At 41.6% G+C, this 21,881-nt stretch overlaps 1 protein-coding gene across 1 annotated transcript in view; it reads left to right on the top strand.

Annotated features, from left to right (window-relative positions):
- Positions 1-21,171, top strand: part of LOC147693100 (laminin subunit beta-1-like) — a 381,988-nt gene extending 360,817 nt beyond the window's left edge. The window contains exons 34-36 of the mRNA XM_086939353.1: positions 6,399-6,575; positions 13,867-14,023; positions 20,411-21,171. Of these exons, the coding sequence (XP_086795479.1) occupies positions 6,399-6,575; positions 13,867-14,023; positions 20,411-20,544 (468 nt within the window). The 3' untranslated portion in view covers positions 20,545-21,171. The remainder of the gene's footprint in view (positions 1-6,398; positions 6,576-13,866; positions 14,024-20,410) is intronic.
- Positions 21,172-21,881: the final 710 nt, after the last annotated feature.

Here is a 21,881-nt window from a genome sequence, read left to right as displayed (position 1 = left end):
ATACACGCCTCACACACCCGAAGAGTGCCAACACCTCTGGAAGAAACAGCTCCTCTCTCGGATGAGAATCCGGCAGAAAGCGGAGAAGCCACAGAGGGGGAAAGCCAAGCTGTAGAGGTGATCGAAGAGGCTGAGCCTGTGTCGGAGCAGGCCGACGACGGTCAGGACACCAGTGAGACCGAAGTCGTCTCAGAGGAAGAGAGTACCTGGGAGTTCGAATCAGATAACGAACAAGCTGTGAGTGATCAAGAGACGAGTCCAAGAACAAGGAGCAGGAGGACAAGGAGTGACGAAGCTAGTTGGCCGGAGAGAAGGAGAAGGCCAAGCTTAAAAGCAACTCAAGAGAGAACCCTTGTCCCGATCTCTGAATCAATCAATCAATCAGTGACACTTATAAAGCGCGCTACATACCCGTAGGGTCTCAAGGCGCTGGGGGGGGGGGGTGCCGCTACTGCTCGAACAGCCAGGTCTTCAGCTTCTTCCTGAAGGAGAGGTGGTCTTGGGTCAGGTGCAGGTCGGACGGGAGGGAGTTCCAGGTCTTGGCGGCCAGGTAGGAGAAGGACCTTCCTCCTGTAGTCGCTCTTCGGATGCGGGGGACGGCGGCGAGGGCGTGGTTGGCTGATCGGAGGTGGCGTTTGAAGAGTCGGATCAAGAAGAAGAAACTACAGATTCAGGCTCTGAGAGTCCGAGAAGATCAAGAAGGGTACGTGTGCCCTGCAGAAGGTACGCCACCCCAGAGTGGACTTATCTAGCAGATGTCTTGGGGACAGAAATCTGGGAGAGTGAAAGAAGTGAACGTGATCAATCTCGATCCATTTGTGGCAGTGGAAATATGGATGTTGACGCCTGGACTCGAGACTGAGGGGCTACTGACTTTCACACTTCCCATACCCCCTTACCTGAGTCGGATCAAGGATCTAGTGCTAAATCGATTAGAGTTTCCGACTTTTGGTCATCAAATACCAGAACAAGAAGAAAAAGTCATTCGTTTAGAATTATTGGAACATGTTATTAGAGCTGCAGGTACGAGAATAATTGTAGATGCATAAAGACTTTTGTGTTTAAGCTATAAAGAATAAGATAACCTAGCGCCGAGTGGAAAGAAGAATAAAATTAGGGATTGCATTTAGAGGACGGAGAAGGGTTAGGGTTGTCTATTGCTGAAGATAAAAGGACATTGTTGCGAAAAGAGACTTTTGTTGCTAAAGAGCACTTTACAGACTGAGAAGGCAAATAAAGCAAGACAAAGACTTGAAAAGAAACTTTTCTTCGAAAAAGAAAGAGCTACGCTGTTTTGATAACATGGAGAATGGCAACCCAAACCGAAAAGCAAAATGCATAATAGGTACACTAATAGCAGTAGTAATTTTTCTTATTATTACAGTAGTTACCACATCGTACATGGTAGGACATGCAAGTGAAAAAGAGACAACAGATGTAAAGCCTGTAACGACTTTGAAACCTGCTCTTGTTGGGAAGAAGGAGGAGAGCAATGTCATCCGTGAAAAGACGTTACTGGCAAATGAAGCTCGTAGGTTACACGTAGACGAGTCACAGGGAAATTTTAGGTCAAATGCATATGCTAAGCTATTGTATGAGTATATCGATGCCATGGAGGCCAAAGAATGTTATGTATGTATGCAATTGCCGGCTTCCGTAGACGAAGGCATCAGATATCATCATCTCCCACTGACATATGGGATAACATGTAGTTTATTGCTTAGTATATTTTATGGTAGAGAAGGGTTCGAGTACTACTTTTCAAATTATGATTCGGTACTGCCTGAAGTCCCGAATTATAAACAAATGAATAAGTGGGACTATTACAAAAAGGAAGACAGATTGACAAAATTCTTTCTTCCTTGGGATACATTAGATACTTCATATGCACGCAGAAATAATCTGACTTGCAAAGTGTCAGAGGTAGAGAAAAAGTTCATAGGACAGGTAGATGACAGATACAGAAGGCAGAAGATTCTAAAAATGTCAGGACAGTGGAAAACAGATTGGACCGAAGAAGAAAAAGCACACAAGAAGAAGGGTAGCAATGGTCCAACAGCTTTGGATAGAACGCAGAAAGGAAAGTTATGTTTAACTCGAAGCAAGACGTATTATGAGAGTGTATTTGTAGGTGAAGTAAATTGCGAACATGCTTTTAGGTTAGAGTACTATACGAAAGATATTATGAAAGGGATGCAAGCGATTCCTAATGTATATTTTGTATGTGGAAGAAATGCCTATGTAAAACTGCCTGACAATTGGTATGGTTCGTGTTACTTGGCAATTGTCTTCCCCAAAATATATCATGCAAAGGATTTCGAGATCATAGAAGGAAAGGCTTCGACAAGAACGAAAAGGGAAATAGGAGATGCTGAAGTAGTTGGAGACATTTTTGGAGCGATGTTTCCTATGTTAGGTTTAATACTTAACGATGTTAAGATCAGGAGACTAGCTACAGTTGTAGATAGATTATCTGCAAGTACTGCAAGGTCATTAATGCTAGTAGAAGGAGAGATGCAGTCGATTAGAGCAATGGTTCTTCAGAACCGTCTTGCTTTAGATGTACTGCTAGCAAAAGAGGGCGGAGTTTGCAAGGCTTTGAAGGTCCAAGAATGTTGTACTTACATTCCAGATAATTCAAAACCACTTGAGAAAGTCATACAAAACATTACACAGATACATAAAGAAATCGAAGATTTAACAAAAGTAAATGTTTGGGAAAAAGTAGGACATGGAGTAGGCAAAGTTGGAAATTGGTTTGCCAACCTTGGTAAAAGCGTTGTGTGGTACATATTAAAACCTGTATTAATAGTATTGATTTGCATAATTACATTGTTAGGGTTAGTGAAATTGTATAAATGGTATAGGACGAACCGGTTACAAGGATCCATGAGAGAGCAAGAAAGGAGATTAGCTGCTTTACAAGACCAACAGTACAAAAGTTTAAGAGCTCTTGAAACGATAAAAAGAGGGAATCTTGTAACTAGTTCTGTGTAAGATGTTATTCAAATTGCATTTAGTGATGACCACTAGAGGTCATCAAAGGGGGGAACTGAGAGAGCGCAATTTGAATAAAAAATATGTATGGACCATATTTACACGCATATAACGCAAACGTAGAATCTATAACGTGAAGTTAACACTTGTAGTATAAATTAGCCGATGTAACCAATGTAATAGGAAATGTATTTGTATTCACTTTAGAAAATGCATTAGAAGGCCCGTATACATAGTGGGCTAATATAGAAATGTATAGAAATGCTTAAGAACGTTAGAACGTGCAAAACCAGAATTCATGGACGTGTGTAATTATTAAGCAGAGAAAGAAGACGAAAATGTAAAGCGAAGAAATGTGCAAAGTATGTATAACACGATGTAAGCACGAGAAAATAAGTTGTATTCTATGTAGAATGCATTCGCGCATAATCATTGCTTTGCTAAATTCGATATATATAAATGTGTGTTAAAGGTTATACTGTGTAGAAGAGTTTGTAGGAATGTTAGAAAGGTTTGGTCATGTGTGATTTTAACCTAACTGACCAAGAGTTCGCGGGAGTGTAGTCTGCTGCATGTAATTTAGTGGGCTCACAGGAATTGTGGATAGCCTTGATCTGAATGTGCGAGACAAGAGTCAAAGGTCTTGCTAGATTTAAGGTGACAATGTTGGACGAAGTTTATGGCCTAAGTGAGATAAGAGACGCTTGGAATTTGGGTCTTGTTTAGAAATGACCGTTCACAGGACCAAACGAGGTTAAGAATATAGTCGTAAAGAATAAAGGTCTGTTGAGGTGATAGACTTTGCTCTGAAAGTGTCAACTGGAATGTCAATGAAGTCACCAGCAAGAAGACAAAGATGGTGCCTACGAAGCAAGGTCAACTTAACGGACGACGCGAAGAGATGAAGCTATGGAAAGAGCTAGAAATGACATCATGTGAATGTGTACGTGGGGGGCGTCAAGGGGCGTTCCACCCATGTGTATTTAGGGACAGCACCCCGGGGAGAAGTTATGCGCAGATGGCCTGAGAGCAAGTTAGGAGCGAGCGCAGAAAGATCAGAGCGCAAGAGAGCAGTAGGCCGGGGACCCTTAGAGAGCGGATGGGTAGGCAGAGAGGGTACTGCTTCTCGACATAAGTTACCATTAGAGGCTAAGAGAGTTTGAACTTCTTTGGAAGTCAAACTGCTGACACCTTTTTTAGGTAAGGAACTTGCGAAGTAGGGATGTCACCTAGTATAGAGTAGGGACAGAATTAACTTGTTTATTCTTTTGTAGATGACGCAACGGAACCACTTTGTGTCTATGCTTTTTAATCTGCTGATATTGGAATTGACTTTAATTGTATTCTTTTGTAGACTGAGGTTCTTTAGGGAATTTATGTTCCTTTTAGTTCCTGTATACTTGTTGAATCTTATCCTGAGAGGATTGTATATGCAACTTATTCTGATTTTATATTAAACTTTTAAAACTTCATCAGTCGTAAGTGGTTTTTCAGAGTTGCGTCAGTTTATGGGGTTTATTTAACCTATGCGGGGGTTGTCTTTTACTCAATGACAGAAAATAATCGATCCAAATAGATGAATGAGATAGGTATCTAAGTGATCAGAAAAGGTATCAAAATCTCATTCCCCGCACAACTACTAAGTGCACTTTGTCAAGCCACGCAGGCCACCTTGCGTGGCCCTGAGAGGCTTGATAAATCTGGTGCAACGCAGCGCAAACCGCTGCGTTGCGTTACTCTTCCTCAGGGAGGCGTGTCACGGATGGTGCGTGGGTGTTCCCATGCAACACCCATGGATTGACGCATTCACAGAATAACCATAAGTGATAGACCTGGGAATGCACCAAAACTGCTACGCCTCCCCAGCGGAGGCGTAACAAGGAGAAATATATTTATTTCTCCTCGTTTTTTCCTCTTTCTAAGTGTGCTGCAGCGCACCTAGCAAGAGGAAAGTGTCTCAGTGGTTGTTTTTGTGCAGGAATGTGCCTCTTCCTGCACAAAAACAGTTCTGCTTACCACGCAGGCACCGTTGCACCATGATGCAAGAGTCCCTGTGTTGGCGCCAGGCAGCACATTGTGCGTCAGCACTGGGAAAAGACAGGAAAGCCCTGTATAATGTTAAATACTGTGCATTCCTGCCCTTTCCCTGTCATGCAGCGCTGCAAGGTGGCTTAATGCGCTGCATGACTATTTGATCAATATGCCGGGGAGTTAGATCCAGTTGTTAACACAGTGGAGAAAAAAATTAGGGTTAACCGAGTTACCAAAGATTTATTGTTCATTTGGGGTATCTTTACAGCACATGTGGAAAACGTATGGCTGTGGGACGGTAATACCACACTCCGCACAGTTATGGCCACAGATGCTTCTGACAGCTAAATGCTGCTGCAGTGGCGGCTGCTACTGAATGGGGGTGGTGAGGCGGGGAGACCGGAGAGGGGAATAAAAAATTAAATATAATGACTTACCTGGGTGCCGGCCGCCGCAGCCTCTCCTCTATTGTTTTTTAAGCGATGCAACAAGATGCACACAGCCTCCCAGAATCCCCTGGCCAATCACAGCGCTGCAATACAGGGTTGTGATTAGTCTGAGCGCTGTGGTTCGGTGTTTAGCTGGGGACAGACAGGCTGTGCATGTCCCCCACCAGGCTGTGTAATGTAGCCTGTTGAGGAACATGCAAAGTGTGCAGAACTTTTTGGCCGGCCCAAGAGTGCCGGCAAAATCATCCTGCGCACTTTAGAGTGTGCTTAACACGCCTCCGTCCTGGTCCCTGCTCTGGCCGAACCCCGCGCCTAAGCAGGAAGAAAAACTAAAACGATAACCGTAGTTAATATGCTTTTAGTTTTCCTTTTTAAACGGCTCGCAGAGCAGTGAGGCGACGCTCTTCCACTTTAGCGAGGAGCCACCACTGTGCTACTGGTGTAAGGAGGCAGAAAGGATAGGGGGTAACCCGTCCCCAAAATCAAGGAGGTATCCTCTAGATGCTGCAGGATCGGTTGCCTCGAACGCGGTCACGGACGCAGCCATTACCGCTATATTTACAGCCAGATTTGCAATTGGTCCATAAACGAGTTGTTTACAATCATAGGTTTTTGTATGAAGTGTTCTTATTCTGATCGCTTATTATGCAGTCTTTCATTTCTGATTTTTGTTGATTTATGGTAATTTAAGCTCCTCCTGATGTTGATGACGTCACACTATATTATTTGTCCTTAATGATTTCCAAGCCCAGGGTTTTGGTGCCCATGGGGTCTGGGTTGTGCTTTATAAAAACTCAAAACTAAATGAATACATTCTCTTCCCCCCTCTCATCTCTTCTCCCCCTCCCTTGTCTTCTGGATTCCCTTCTCTCCTCCCCTTCTTTCCACTTTCCTTCCTGCTCCCTTCTCCCTGGGTACCAGTCTCTGGGTAAGATCGACTCCATTGAAGGGAAGGAGATGGAGATGATGGACCGGCTGTCCAACCTGTCGCAGGACGTGGCATCCTTGCGCAACAAGATGGAGGCCAACAGGCGGAACGCCACTGAGGCTTTAAACAAGGCGACCAAAGCTCTGTCTGCGGCGGGGAAGCTGGACAAGGTGAGAGGCTGAGCTCATTCACTCATACCTGTGTCTTGTCAAAGTAGGTAATTATGTTCCAGGTGTACGCAAGTATGTCTCAGAAGCTGTGATAGACTTGCATTGGTCCTCACCAGAAACCAGTAAACAAACTTCTAGCCCCGCCTCCTGAACCATTGGCTGCTCCTGTCATGAACCGGCCAATGGGCTCCATCTGTCCTACGCCATATCTGAACTGTTCCTATTCCTGACCTTAAGCACTTAGAGACCTCCTCACAAATAACAAATAATTGCCCATAAACTACCAGTCAACAAAGTACCTCCCCCAGCACAAGTCTCAACCAACAAACTCACTTCTTGTAGAACTCTGAGCCAGCATGAACCTAGGAAGGAACACCTCTCCGACCTGAACTATTCCATTCCACAGGGACCCCCCATCTCTGCACCTGCCGGGTTCCCCTCACCTAGCATGCTACCACCAAGAAACTCATCCTCCTCATCAGTACCTACCAGAAGTCTCCTACCAACTTTCAGCCACCGATTAATCCTTACCCCTCTCCAGCTCGTTTGGTCTCTCCCATCAATGTTTGCTACCCGGACACCCCCTCAGCCCATCGTTTTATTTAGCCTCACCATGTAATACTGCCTTGGTTTTGGTAACCTTTGTGTAGCACACTTAGGGCTAGATGTAGGTAAACAGTATTTACCGTTTCTAAAATACTGAATTTTACCGATTCGGTATTTTAGAATCGGTAAATGCTATTTGGGTAAAAAAAATCCATAAAAAATACTGAATCGTTAAAATTCAGTATTTACTGAATCGGTATTGCCATACACTCCTATGGGCCTTCAGGCCCATAGGAATGAATGTCAATTACTGAATCGGTAAATACCGATTCTGTAAAATAGGGAAAGAGTCAAGGGTGGCAGGGTGTCACTTTGACACCCTGTTGCACCCCTGAATAGTGCTGGTGTGCACATGTGGCACACATACATGCCCTAAGGGCATGTGTGTCTGCCACATGGCACTGGTGTAAATGCACAGATTTGCATTTACAGAGGTATTCGGTATTTACCAGCAACTAATAGTTGGTGGTAAATAACGAGTCCTTAAGGCACAGAAGCACTCTTCAAAGTGCTTCCTACATGCCATTTACCGGTTCGGTAAATACCGAATCGGTAAATGATGATTCGGTAAATACCGAATCGGTAAATTTGCCACTTACATGTGAAAAGCCTATTACCGGTCGGTAATAGCCTTCCTACATCTGGCCCTAAAATCTTAACTGCACCGGATGACTGCATTGTAGAAAACTCAGAAATAAGAAATTAATCTACTTGACAATCGGTACTGATGCAATAAAAATGATCTATTTGGAGGGTGGGAATGGACATCATTGAATCAATTTAAATATATTTACCTGGTGCATGGGAGCGCCTGGACCAACAACACAGAGCCCGTGTTTGGAATCTAAATAAGAGCAACGGTTAACATTACCCAGCCCAACCAGCTCTCATTCTGCCAACATTAGAGGGATGTAAGGCTGAGTCAGTCCCGCCAACATCTGAATCACTAGTCTGCAGGTCACACAAACTCACTGCAGCCAGCAGATGAAGAAACCGAGCGTTTGTAAGGCTGAGATAACATGTCTGGTTCCACAGAGGTTTTTATCTATTTCTTTAACAGCTTAGCTGCCTACCATGGACATTGTTTTAGCTTGTAGTTGTTCAGCTGTTAAATATATTGATATATAAAGGTAATAATACATGGTAACAACAAGCTGCTCCCTCAGAAAATAACAAGACTCCAAATCTATGTTGCTGTCTGGCTTACTATTATATATAAAAGTGCCCCAAGAAACAACTCCTAGAGCGTGTGTCTCCATCCAGTCGATCTCAAGCTGCCACAGGCTCCCAGACACCTTCAGAGTAGCTCACAGCCTTGAGTTCATTTTTAAATATGCACAAGATCATATTTTCCTTTTAAAGTTAAGGGAAGGCTGTGTTCGTTTTACATTATTATCACCAGGCTGCAGATAGCAGGGCCTGATAATGAGCAGCGCAGCTTTCATATTTATGACCCAGGTTGAGGCTGAGGCACAGAGGGGAAGAACTGAGGCACTGAGGTATTTAACTCTTAATTAAAAGTCCTTTTCAACTCCTTATTGGAACTGTGAACAAAATGATGTTTCTGGATGCTTCTTAATGGTAGAAAATTAAAATGGAAAGTTGCCTTCATGATTAAGTTAACTCTTCATTTAACTTTTCTCCCATTTCAAAGTGTCACATTCACAAACAGCAGGCCCCTTACTCCCAGTGGCCAGTAGACACAGTGCCGTAAGTATAACAGAAAAAAAAGCCATATTTTTTAAACGAAATATAAAGTGCAGATTTTTTTCCCATAGGATGAACTTTTTTGCAGATAATTTTTCTGCACTTTACATTTCTCCCATTTAAAAAAGATTGTCTCCCACATGCATCATTGTTGCCGTTTGTGATTTCTTAATTGCGAAAATTAAGGAATCGCAATTAAGAAATTGCAAACGGCTATGCACCAAGAAATCGCAATTTTTTTTGCGATTTCTTAAATTTCCTTAATTGCGATTCACAATTTGCGAATCGCAATTAAGGAATCCCTTCCCATTGATTCCTATGGGCCTAGAGGCCCATAGGAATGAATGGGAAGTCATTTTCAATTTGCGATTTGCAATTTGCGAATCGCAAATTGAAAATGCAATTTCAAGGGTGCAGGGGGGGGTTCAAAGGAACCCCCCCTGCACCCCTGAAATATAACTTTAAGTCCATTTTTCACATACACATGCCCTAAGGGCATGTGTGTGTGTAAAATGAAACTTTCAAAAATGCACTTTTGTGCATTTTTGAAAGTTTTCACAAATTACCATGAAGGTCAACTTCATGGTAATTTACCTCTCCCTATTTGCGAATTCGCAAATTTAACATGTTCATGCATTGCATTTAAGAAATCTCAAATTGCGATTTCTTAAATGCAATCGCAATTTTAGAAATCGCAATGTGATTGCGATATCTAAAATTGCGAAAAACATGATGCATCCCAATTTTGTCAATTGCATTCTCAAACTGTGCCACATATGGTGAAAGGTATGTCCTGTGCTGCAAGTACATACTACACAGGTTCTCAGCACTCTTACAAATATATCCCATTCTTTCGCACACATTCATCACCAAAGACCGCACTCTCACTGGCAAACATGGCAGCACTGCCATAGTGCCCTCAGTCAAAGTATTTTGTTCAAACCATAGTGTCTGGCTCTGTGGACATTAGACTTGAAGGAAATGAAGCTGGGCGTCGGCGTGGCTGGTAACAATGCACAAGTTGTTTAGCCTTCAGTAGCTCACGATGATTTCCACTGATCAGAAGTAGCTCTCACTACAGAAAATGTTGGGGACCCCTGTCCTAGAACTTAAAGCCAAATATATTGGGGAAAAACCACAGTTAATGGACAGAATGCAGAACAATGTCATACATTCACCCCAGTACAGAGATCTGGGCCTAAATCCATCGTTTTTTGCACTCCACACCATCCAGACATTGTTCGGCATTCTGTCCATCGCCTGTGGTTTTTGCAAATATATTTGGGGCTCGGTTCTGGTGCTCCTTCTATGCTCAACACTTTAATTTACTCAGAAAAGAATGAGATAGATTGTATGCCTGCTCCCACGGAGATCATGGGATGTGTAACCACAGCTCAAAGGTGACAGATGTGTTGCCTCGCTGGGAGCAATGCAGCAATGAATACTTCAAGTTAAGTATATAAAAAAGAAAGAAAAAATACACTTTAATATCATGTAAAGGCGAAGTGACGGCAAAATCAATGTAATGAAGAAAAATAGAATCTAAAAGAAAATCGAGACAGGAGATTCCAAAAAGCTGCTACTTCACAAACAGATACTCAATTTAAATCTTATATTCAGGAAAGACCGACATGTTTCAGCTAGTACAATTTTCAAGCTTTCTAAATGCAAAACCTCTAAAAAATATTTTCTTATACTCAACACTTCTGTGATTCAAAGAGCACCCAAAAGCCTGTGCACCACCACGGGTAATGTTTTTTCTTCACATTTCTAATTCATTTCTGGAGAACTCCAATAAATGAAAGTACAAAACATTAATTGATAACTAAGCAAACCATGTCACTGGTGAGTATAGACTAAGGATCCATCATTGAGGTCTCTCTGGGGGATAGTGTTTGAGAAAATATTAAGCCGAAGATCGGTTTGTAGTGACAACTTGTTATTTAGGTGCTTGTCATATTTTCAGATGATTTTTCCATCTAGACATTTATTGCCTTCTTCAATTTAATATAAAACGAAAGATGCAGAATAAAAACAATCATATATAAAAGTTCATCTGAAGTTTCAAGAATTGTTCAGATTTTTCAAACTGGAGTAAAATGAACCAGTATGAAAGAATGTTATATACAACGTGGTTGTTCATAGAACCACGCGGTCCCACTGATGTTCTTTGAATGATGGAGGTCTGGTATTATAGTGCCAGTTTTTAAAAAAGGGAACAGAGGTTCCAGCATGCTATTGTGTCATGTCCCTTTGAGACTCCTTTGTTGAGATTGTGGGACGCATTATACTTGGAAGAGTGGAACTCTGGATTGGTGAGAAGAATGTTTTGTCGGAGGTCCGGTTTGAATTCCGTCCTGGCGACTATTGACCAATGTTTCAATCTCCATCTCATAATTCGCAAGTACAAGCTGCTTAAGCGATGTGCCATTCCCCTCTCATTCATGGATCTGTTGAGCGCATTTGATAGCATCAACAGATCCACGTTGTGGGATCTTATGGCTGATATGGGCGTGGAGAAGGGATTAGTACAGTTCTTGAGAGAGCTGCACTTAAACCTCCAGGTTTAAGTGCACTTGACTGCACTTAAACTCCAGGTTTAAGTGCACTGGACTGCACTTAAACCTCCAGGTTTAAGTGCAGTCCAGATATGTAAAAACAGAGAATGTTCTGACTCCCAGAGTCTGCGGCGAGGGGTCCATCGGGGTGTGTGCAGGCACCAGTTCTCTTTCTACTGTACATTAACAAGCTAGAGGCAGCTTTAGTAGGCTTAGGTACTGATGTCCCCAAAATTGAGAGTAAGATGGTGCCGGCATTACTTTATGCCAACCATGCCATCTTACTGGCCAGTACCTCCAACAGGTTGAAGATTCTCATCGATGGATATATTGACTTCATGGAAGCTAACAAATCTAAAAGCTTTATAATGGTTTGTGGCACCATGGCTTTGAAGACCCGCACAATTTATATTCGGATCTATTGAGTTGAGAGAGTGCTGTCTTTTGCCTACCTTGGGATTACCGTGGATGAAAATCTTAGGGGAATATTATCAAGCCCAATGTCGCCACTTCAGCGGCCGTTTTCGACCAAAAAGCAGCCGTTTTTTTTCCGCTCAATTATCAACTAACGCGTGTTTCCTTGAGTTAGCAGCCCTTTTTACTCCACTTTGCATGTCAGCAATGATTATCGCTAAAGACATACAAAGTGGGCGTACCTTGGCAAAACTAAATGTAAAACACTTGCTAACTCTGCATCGCCATATTAACAAGGCTGCCCCTGACCCGCGATGCGAACGGAAAAGGCGCGCTAAGCCCCCTTTATCGCAAGATTTAACTCCTGCAAAAATTCAGACTTAGCCATCTCTTCCGTAGGAGGTGGATTGATGTGCTAAGTCCACCATGGCCTATCAGCAAGGATTTCCCTATTGCTGATGTCATATCGCTGGATTACCTGCGATAATCCTGCATTTCGCCGCTATTGCTGGATTTTATATCGCCAATGCGCAAAGCGTTGTTAATAAAGCGCTATCATGGCGATAAAATCCAGCGATAGCCGGCGATAGGAAAATATTTTATTATCGCCACATGTTTTTAATATGCCCCTTAGTTGGTCCACTTGCATGGCAAACAGGTGCTCCAGCTTCACACGTGCCACTGAGTTGATTTTTAAAGTTTCGGCGTTTATAGGGAATAAGCCCATTGGCCTGCTTACTGAGCTCTTTAATCACCAATGTGGGTGAGATCTAGAATTGTACAAACACCAGCAACCTGCAGCTGGAGGAAAACAGGGTGCTTACAATGTAAGATTTTAGGGGTGCCCCCTACCAGTAGTAATTTCAAGGTGCATGAAGAGCTTGGCCTAGGCTATGCTGAAGAGCGTATCAAGCTAGCCCCTCTATTACTTTGGTGTTCCATCTGGTGCAATGTACAGGCCTCCGTTAGCAGAGCCGTAACTGAGAACAGTATGGAGAGCGCTCGAGGCCTCTCGCTGCCCTGGATAAAATATATACAAACTCAGGGGCATATTAGCAAGAAGCTCGTTAAAATGATCGCCGTTTTAGCGGCAGGAGAGTTAGATGTCCTGCACATCTAACCTAAGCTTCTATTGGAATGCTATAACGCATATTAGCAAGCCCATTATCGCCATTTTAGCTGCAGTTTCCTGCCGTTAAAACAGCGATAATTGTAACGAGGTTCTTGCTAACATGCCCCCAATTTTGCTAGCCATGGTAGACCCAGTCTCTTCAATGATCCCACATCCATTACAAAAGAGGACAACAGGTGGGTAAAAGAAAAGGTCTTGTTGGAGCGGTCCAGGGCATAGGAGCTTGCCCTATTAACCTCGGACACCTATAGACAATATGTAATGATTAAAATGTGTCCTGGGATAGAACCCTATCTAGAGTGGCCAAAAGCCCCTGGGAGAGGTCACGCCTCACTAGATTTCACCTTGGCTCAGTTAGGTGGAAACTCTGTCTTCTCCTTGGTCAGTATGATGTTTCCACTATATGTCGTTGCCTTTGCGACTAATCATCTGACAAAACCTAAATGCACTTCCTGTTCTTCTGTAGGTTTAATAGAGATTTGACTAAAGGCCTGCTTGTCCCAGCTCTTCGGAAAGATAAAATAAGAAAAAGTGGAGCTGCGTTTCTCTACCTGCAGTCTTTGCCATCCCAGGACGATTGTTTTAGAATGGGCTTATTTTAATTGAATTTTTTTAACCTCTTTTTAGCACTTTATCCTTTTGGATGTGGATTATGTTTCTTATCTGTATATATTGGTCTTAACATTTTATACTGTTTATGTCTGCTGATTATATCTTTGTATGTGCTTTTATGACCAGTATTCGTGCCCGAATAAAGTCGATTCATTCGAATGATGGAATACTGTGCAATTTTATATCTGTGAACCTTGGGTGAGGTTTTGATACTCCACCTCTGCTTTTCTTCCCACCCTTTACCCCTCTCACCTGTGTGTAGGAGATGGAGAAAGTGAACAAGAAATACACAGAACTGACAGACAAAATAGACGGCCAGGGCAGCGCATCAATGAGTGCCATCGAGAGAATGAAGAAGGTGAAGGAGGAGGCAACAACACTCCTGAAGAAGGCCAATGATGCAAAGAGCAAGCTTGATGGTGAGTAATTCACTTGAATTTACATGACACGTATTCGCCATTTTATATTCAGTTTCCAAAATCTACATCTTATCTATCCGGAAATTGTAAATATGTACTATATAAATATGTAGACCAATAGAGATTGATCCATCTTATTGTGAAAACATTGGATTTGCTCAAATAGGCACATATTTCAGTAAAGCGTGTGCAAAATTATAATTCTGCTTGTAAAGTTTTGTGATGGCTTTTCTCAATTTTTAACCTACAATTTTATAAAAATCAAAAAAAAGTCAGACGTTGACACACTAAACTGGCTAAGCATTGCATTAAAAAGATGCAAAATTATGACATATTAATGACATCAATTGGCTAGCCAGTCAGTAATATTTATTTTGTATTATTTCTTTTCCATATACAAACATATAAATATTTACTGTATGAGTGCATATTGCAATCGAAAGAATACTTCACATATATAAATATTTATGTAGTAGTTCGAACCTGATACAATTTATCAAAAACATTGACTATCGTGTGAATGGTGACAAGTTTACTACCTACAACACCTTCCACCCCCTTGTTCAAAATATTTTGTCGTTAGGGAAACTCTAACACCCAAGATTTGGTAAGTATTTTAAGTGAAAGAGAATATTCATTATATAAAATGGAATCCTAACTCTAATCGGTGCAGTGATAAAGAAGAAAGACGACTGAAAATCATTATCTTCCCCCACAGAGCAGGTACCAGACTAAATCATTTTAGCTATCAAATCCTTCTTCCAAGCTTACCCAACCTATACAATAAAAATATTAACTATGAAGTAGTTATGGAGCAGATATGTAGAAAGTTACTATACAAAGCCCGCCATTCCTGTCTAGTTTGCCTTATGTGATCTAGTGCCATCCTTTCTCGAAAAGCAACAAATTTAATTTGACAAAATATATATATTCATTAATGTTTCTTAAAGACGTCTTTACTACTTCAAAATAAATGTTAGTTATTCATCTATCCGAGGTTTGTACAGGTACAAATAACAATTAAGAAATACCATTTACATTTAAAAGTGAAGGGAAAACACAATATACACAAGGAAGATAATATGAAACTAAAAGAAAAGTATTATTTTACCTATTTATGTAGTTAGCTTTTAAATAACACTTTTACCCTGACAAATGTATTAGAGAGCTTTACATTTGAGCATAGTGGATTCATAGTATTCAAACCTGGGATCTAGTATTTAAGAGTCAGAGGAGTAAGTTGGACAACCAGGGAAACAAACTTATTTCACCAATAGTTATTGTTATTGTTAGTGAGTTTTTGTATCGCGCCTAATCACCTGCAGGTATCTAAGCGCCTGGAAAGATGGTAACAGACAATAACTTAGCAAGATGAAAGCTGAGGTCATGGCAGATTATACTGTGCTCATGCTTTTGCGGAACAGAAATGTTTTTAGACTCTTCCTGAATCGTAATAGATTCCCTTCCCGGCGCAGCACCTCCGGCAACCTGTTCCACAGCTGAGGAACTTGCACTGAAAAGGCTCTCCCTCCCTTGGTCACTAACCTGTAGCGACGGCAGACCAGTAATTGGGAGTCTGAAGATCGAAGTGTTCTCATAGGGCAATAAAGTTGCAGACGATCTTTGATGTAGGTTGGGGCTTTGCCATAGATTGCCCTATGGGCCGTGCATAAGTTCTTAAATTCCACTCTTTCTTTAATGGGGAGCCAGTGCAAACTTTGTAGTAGGGGAGTGGCTTTAGATCTCCTCGGTGGCCTGAAGATCAACCGGGCAGCGTCATTCATTATGACCTGAAGCCTACTGGTCAGAGTTTTAGGTAAGCCAAGGTAAAGGGCATTACCGTAATCAATTCTGGAGATGATGGTGGCCGCTACTATTGATCGCATCATGGGTTGTGAGAGGACAGGAATTAACTTCCGCAGCTGCCGAATGATGTTTGTGCAACTTCCCACAACCGCGGAGATCTGAGGGGCCATTGACAGATCATCATCCAGCTTGATCCCCAGGCTCTTTACAAACGGGCTTGGTTTTGGAGAAGGGCCTAGCTCTGTGGGCCAATAGAGATCACACCAAGGTGAGGCAGTGGATGGAATCACTAGTACCTCAGTCTTATCAGGGTTAATTTTTAACAGGTTATCCGTCATCCATTGCACTGTGAACCGCAAGATGTTCTGAGCTTGGAGTTGTGCGGCCATAGTGTCATCGACACTTAACAACAGTTGCGTGTCGTCCGCGTAGTTAAAGACTTTACAGCCCATGGTGGCCAAAGAAGCAATCAATGGTTGCAGGTAGAGATTAAATAGAAGCGGGGACAGGGCGGACCCCTGTGGCACCCCGCACTCTAAAATCCCTATCTCATATGTTTCATCCCCCAGTTGTATCTTTTGGGTCCTTCCTGTAAGGAATGATTGCAACCATTGAAAGGCCAGGCCCTTAATCCCAAAGTCCTTCAATCTTTCCAAAAGCAAGGCATGGCTGACAGTATCGAACGCCGCTGATAAGTCCAGCAAAATGAGGGCGCTCGGTTTCTTGCAGTCAGCCATGCCTCTTAGTTCATCCAACACCGAGAGCATCACCAACTCGGTGCTGTGATGAGCTCGGAAACCTGCCTGTCGCTCATGGAGTAGATGATGAGTTTCCAGATAGAGGGACAGGGACTTTAATACAAGCTGCTCAAGAACTTTTGAGAGCCAAACACAGGTAGATATGTGTATGCCTGCTGGAGTAGCCTTAGTTTTCTGCAACCTTTTCCCACACTCCCCTCTACGCGCATAGGATATTCTACACAGACTAGCTCCCTCTTGCTTCTAGACGGACTGACACATTTCAGATGCTGGTGGCTCTACTCCTATATTTCTCTGTTCCCAGAAATCTCATACTGGTTTCATGCCCCCATGAAATCCAGCTTCACTTGTTGCCCCTTCACCGCTGGTAAAACCCCCCACTTCAAGTGATGTGCCTGCCCAGGGAATGCTCACCGGGCATTCCTATTTCTCCTCACTAATAGCCTCATATTTGGAGTCTCTCTTCCTTTGTCTCCTGTATTTTCCTGTAGAGGCATTTTCTGAATTTGACTCCCCGAGGCAGCTCTGTTCTCTTTCTTAAATGACAACAGAGGCCCTGTTGCCTTACCCTCTAAATGCTGGTCCATACGGCTAGGACTTGGTCCTCCACTCTGCACACTGTCCGCATTGAATCTGCTGAATGACACTTGTAAACTCCTCATTAAAACTTACCTACAGTGAATGTGTATTAACACATTAGCATCTCTCTCCTGAGGAATCTTTGTAGTGTGTACGACCTGTATATCCTGCTCAGCGCCTCCACACCTGAGCCTGGTCTGCCGCCATTAGCATCGGTTGTTGTACATGGGAACCAGAAGTAAGATTAACCATCCCTGACAGCTGCCAAGTGACTTCTAAAAGTCCTCCCCTGTGGTCTCAATTTCATTGCATGATTTTGTTTGTTTCATAGTGTAATCTTCACACCCGGTCTGGTTTCACTCTGCTTGTACTCTGACGAGCCACAAGTTTGGGGAACTGCATAATTTGTCCATTTCCAAATATTCCTGCTATTGACATAGAATCTAAAGTATGGATTGTTGCATTTTATATTCTCAATAGCATAATGTCATGAATGTACACGTTAGGAAGAAATATACATAGGGCCTGATTCCGATGCGGTTAGGAAAGCATTCCCACCTAGGGCCCGATTACAATGCGGTTAGGAAGGCCTCCAACGGCATTTGCTCCTTCTGAATCAGATCGGGGAAGGTGTCTTCCCAACCGAGGGCCCGATTACGATACAGTTAGGAACATAGGCTCCCATTGAAGTCAATTTGGAGTCCAACCAAATCGCATCTGGAAACATCCGGATGCATCGTACTCAGACAGTCAGACTCTCCCGATCCGAGTGGGTCAGAAACCATTTCCAAACCGATTCGATAGGGAAGATTTCCTAACCGGATCAGAATCGGGCCCTTAGTGTTTGAAATAACTCAACATGTTTGTATTTTGACAGCTGAGGGGGCAGATCAAGAATAATCACGGTTGGATCTAAATGATAAGCAAGCAGGCCTAATGCATTGTACATTGCATTGATGATTAGGACGAAACCATTATAACAAATATCAGAATACAGAAAGTCCCTGATTAAAAACCCTAATCAGAACTATAATCCCAAAGTATGCCCTTACCTATCCTGAACCGTAAGCCTACGTCAAACATAGCATTAGTCTTTAAACCGAAACCACCCTAAACATAATATTTACATTAATATTACACCTAAATCCAAGCACAACGCAAACTCTAAACAGAGCCCTAAAACCCAAACTAACTGGCCCGATTCTTAACCCAAGCCATAACCCAAATCTAAATCTTAAGCATCACCCTAAACGCATGCCTAACACTAACCTTAGTTGTATTCCTTGTTTTAAACATAACCGTACTCATACCCTAGCTGCAGTCTTAACCATAAACCTAACATGATTGTAACACTGTTCTAAACCCTCATACTAACCAGCGCTCTAATCCTAAACCTGTTCCCAAACCTAACAGTAAACAGAGCCCTAAAACTCACACTAACCAGTCCTAATCTTAACTCAAACCCCAACCCACATTTTAATCTTAAACATCACCCTAAACACATTCCTAGCCACAATCTTAACCATATCTCTAACTTTAAACAGAACAAAACGTGTACCTTATCTACAGTCCTAACCATAGACCTAACATAATTGTAATGCTATCCTTAACCCTCTCATTAACCTGTGCTCTAATCCTAGACCTAATCCAAATCTTAGCCTAAACAAAACTCTAAAACTCACACTAACTATCCCTAAGATTTACCCGGACCCTAACCCAAAGCTTAATCTTAAACATCACCCTAAACACATTCCTACCTCTAATCTTAATTGTAACCCTAATGTTAAACATAACCATACTCAAAACCTAGGCACAGTCCTGACCATAACCCTAACATAATTGTAATGCGGTCCGTAACCCTCATAGTAACCAGAGCTCTAATACTAAACCTATTCCTAACCCTAAACAGAGTCCTAAAACACACACTAACTAGCCATAATCTTAACCTGAACCCTAACCCAAATCTTAATTTTAAACATTACCCTAAACATATTCCTAATCTTAACCGTATCCTTAACTTTAAACACAGACATACTTTTAACCTAGGCACAGGCCTACCCATAACCCTAAACCTAGTGTAATGCTACCTTGCCCCTCACACTAACTAGAGCTCTAATCCTAAACCTATTCCTCACCCTATCCTAAACATAACGTTTAGGGCAACACTTTCCTTAAAAATTTACAATAATTCTTAGACTAAAATTAATGCTAATCCTTACTCTAAACACCAAGTCCTCAACCTTAATCTAAGGCCCAAATGTACTCTCCTTCATGCAGGAAAGACAGAAAATGGTACAGCTCCAGAATTAGCAAGATTATTTCACTGAAGATGTCATCGCCGACTCCCACCCTATCACTGGCGGTTCCGCATGACCCTAAGCCTTGCGCTGTGGTACAAAAGAAAGCTATCAGTTTCTGGCCTGGGCTTTTAACTAGAGGCTCTCCCTCCAGTACAAATTCCTCTAGTACAAATGTTAACCACTGGACAGTGGTCAGAAGTGTAAGATGTGTGCTGTGCAATAAAGCTCACATGCTAAACATGGGTAGCTTGGGCAATGTACCACTTGAGCTCTGAGGGAACCTCAACACTAGTTGTGAGAAATTGGGGCAATGCCGGATCACACAACTTTAGTGGAGCTTCACACCAAAACCGATGGCTTTCGTGCTGGCCTGGTCCAGACAGGATACCCTTCCATACATTAACAGAGGTTTGGTGCACAGAGGTCTCGGCGCTGCCTGGTGGACACATTTCAACTCAAAATATCTTCTACAAATGAAAGTTGATCCATCATTGCGTTTTGCACGGCTTTGGACCTTTTTGTACATCTTTACATCGCATGAGCGCCAGCATAAACCTTTAATCAATGTCGGCCTAATCCACCTATAACTAGTCAATTAACTAAGACAATACACAATTCCAGTTATGTATCTCTACAATACGTAGGTCTGCAAGAAAGACAAAAATATATTTTCAATGTCTAGTGGGTTTTCTTCATTATTATTAAAAAATAAACTTCTTCCTTCTAGTTTTTCTTCGTTTGAACCTTTCCTTGTTTTTTCTTCTCCTTTATAATGCTTTCCTCAATTTCACACAATGCCCTGATCACTGGGGACAGAGAGGGTCACCCAGATAAAAGGGGAGATAATGCAAAGAAACCCTAAGCAGAGAGTGGGGGAGATTCCAAGGAACATGGAAGCTGAAGGGAGACCCCTTACAGTATTGTTCTTTTTTATCTTATCTTAGGTCTGGAGGAGACGTTTAAAAACAACGAGAAGGAGATTTCCACAAAAACAGATGAGCTGAAGAAGCTGGAGGAGCAGGCGGCCGGCCTCCTGGAGTACATTCACAACAAGGCGAACGCCTACGCCACCTGCTAGTTTCACCGCGCCACTCTGCCATGGACAGATGGGTTCAAGTAGACCATTCCTTCCAAGAACATATCTGCAACCTTGGGCCAAGCCTGAGGGGACTCCAGACCCTTACCAAATGGGGCCAGCGGGTCTTTCATCCCTCTCCCACTCTAGAGCAGGGGCATCCACCATACGTCTAACAGGGCCAGATCCATGCCGCAGTTCCTACATGTCCACATAAGGTTAATTGACATGTAAAGTACATACAAGGAACACATTCACAAAGTCTGGGCCTGATTCGCAAACTGCACTTTGTAGTGTGTTTTGTAGTACTTCACTAGTACTACAAAACATACTACAAAGTACAACTTACTACAACGTTCTATCCACAAATGGTACTTTTGTAGTAGCTTACACTTTTGTAGTAACTTATGTGTGTAACGTACACTCTTGTAGTTACTTACACTTATGTAGTATCTTACTCGTATCACTTATACTTTTGTTGTAACTTACATATTTAACTTACTCTTTTGTAGTAACTTACACTTTTGTGGTTACTTACATGTGTAACTTATACTTTTGTAGTAACTTCCACTTCTGTAGTAAGTCCAGCACGACACAAGGCCAACTGTACATACTGCAACACCCTCCCACAGAAAATAATTGTGGTAGGGACTTAAAATAAAAGTCCATAAGAAATAATCTTCAATTAAATTATATTATTTAAAATTGTTAGTAACATAAATAATTATGCATAATGTGAAAAAGTATATACAATAGTACATATTTATTATAAATTATAACATTTAATTACCTATGTTTCATTTAAAATATAATGTTACATTAAATTACATTAAAAATAATTACACTCCCTTTAATTAAATAATTACATCACTGTTAAACAGTGATGAGATTGCAAAATATGTTTTTTCTTCAGGCTGGAATTTATTTATTAAATTTAAACTTTAGAATAAATGTGTTTAATTTATATTAATATATTCTCATGAATTAAAGATTTAATTCAAAGTAAACATATTATTGCTGTGAAATTTTTTCTATTTTGTTCTACATGTAAAATACATTCATAAATGTAATTTGTATTAATAGTCAACATAACTATTGTTTTAATATTTATTTTTGCCTAAAATAATGAACAAAAAATTTATATACTTAACATGTGGAGATCTCCAACAAGACTGAGCAGCCTCCATTTGGGAAAATAAAAATAAAATGTAGAACATTTATTTTTCTGTAAAGTAAATATAAAAAATGTTTTTCATGTTGAATATTAATGTAAATTCATTTATTTCTTTACTTTAAATGTAGAACAAAACACAAAAATGCTAGAGAACTATTAAATAATT

This window comes from Lissotriton vulgaris, chromosome 9 (assembly GCF_964263255.1).
Source record: "Lissotriton vulgaris chromosome 9, aLisVul1.2, whole genome shotgun sequence".
NCBI lineage: Eukaryota > Metazoa > Chordata > Amphibia > Caudata > Salamandridae > Lissotriton > Lissotriton vulgaris.
This window is presented reverse-complemented; position numbering and strand designations above follow the sequence as displayed.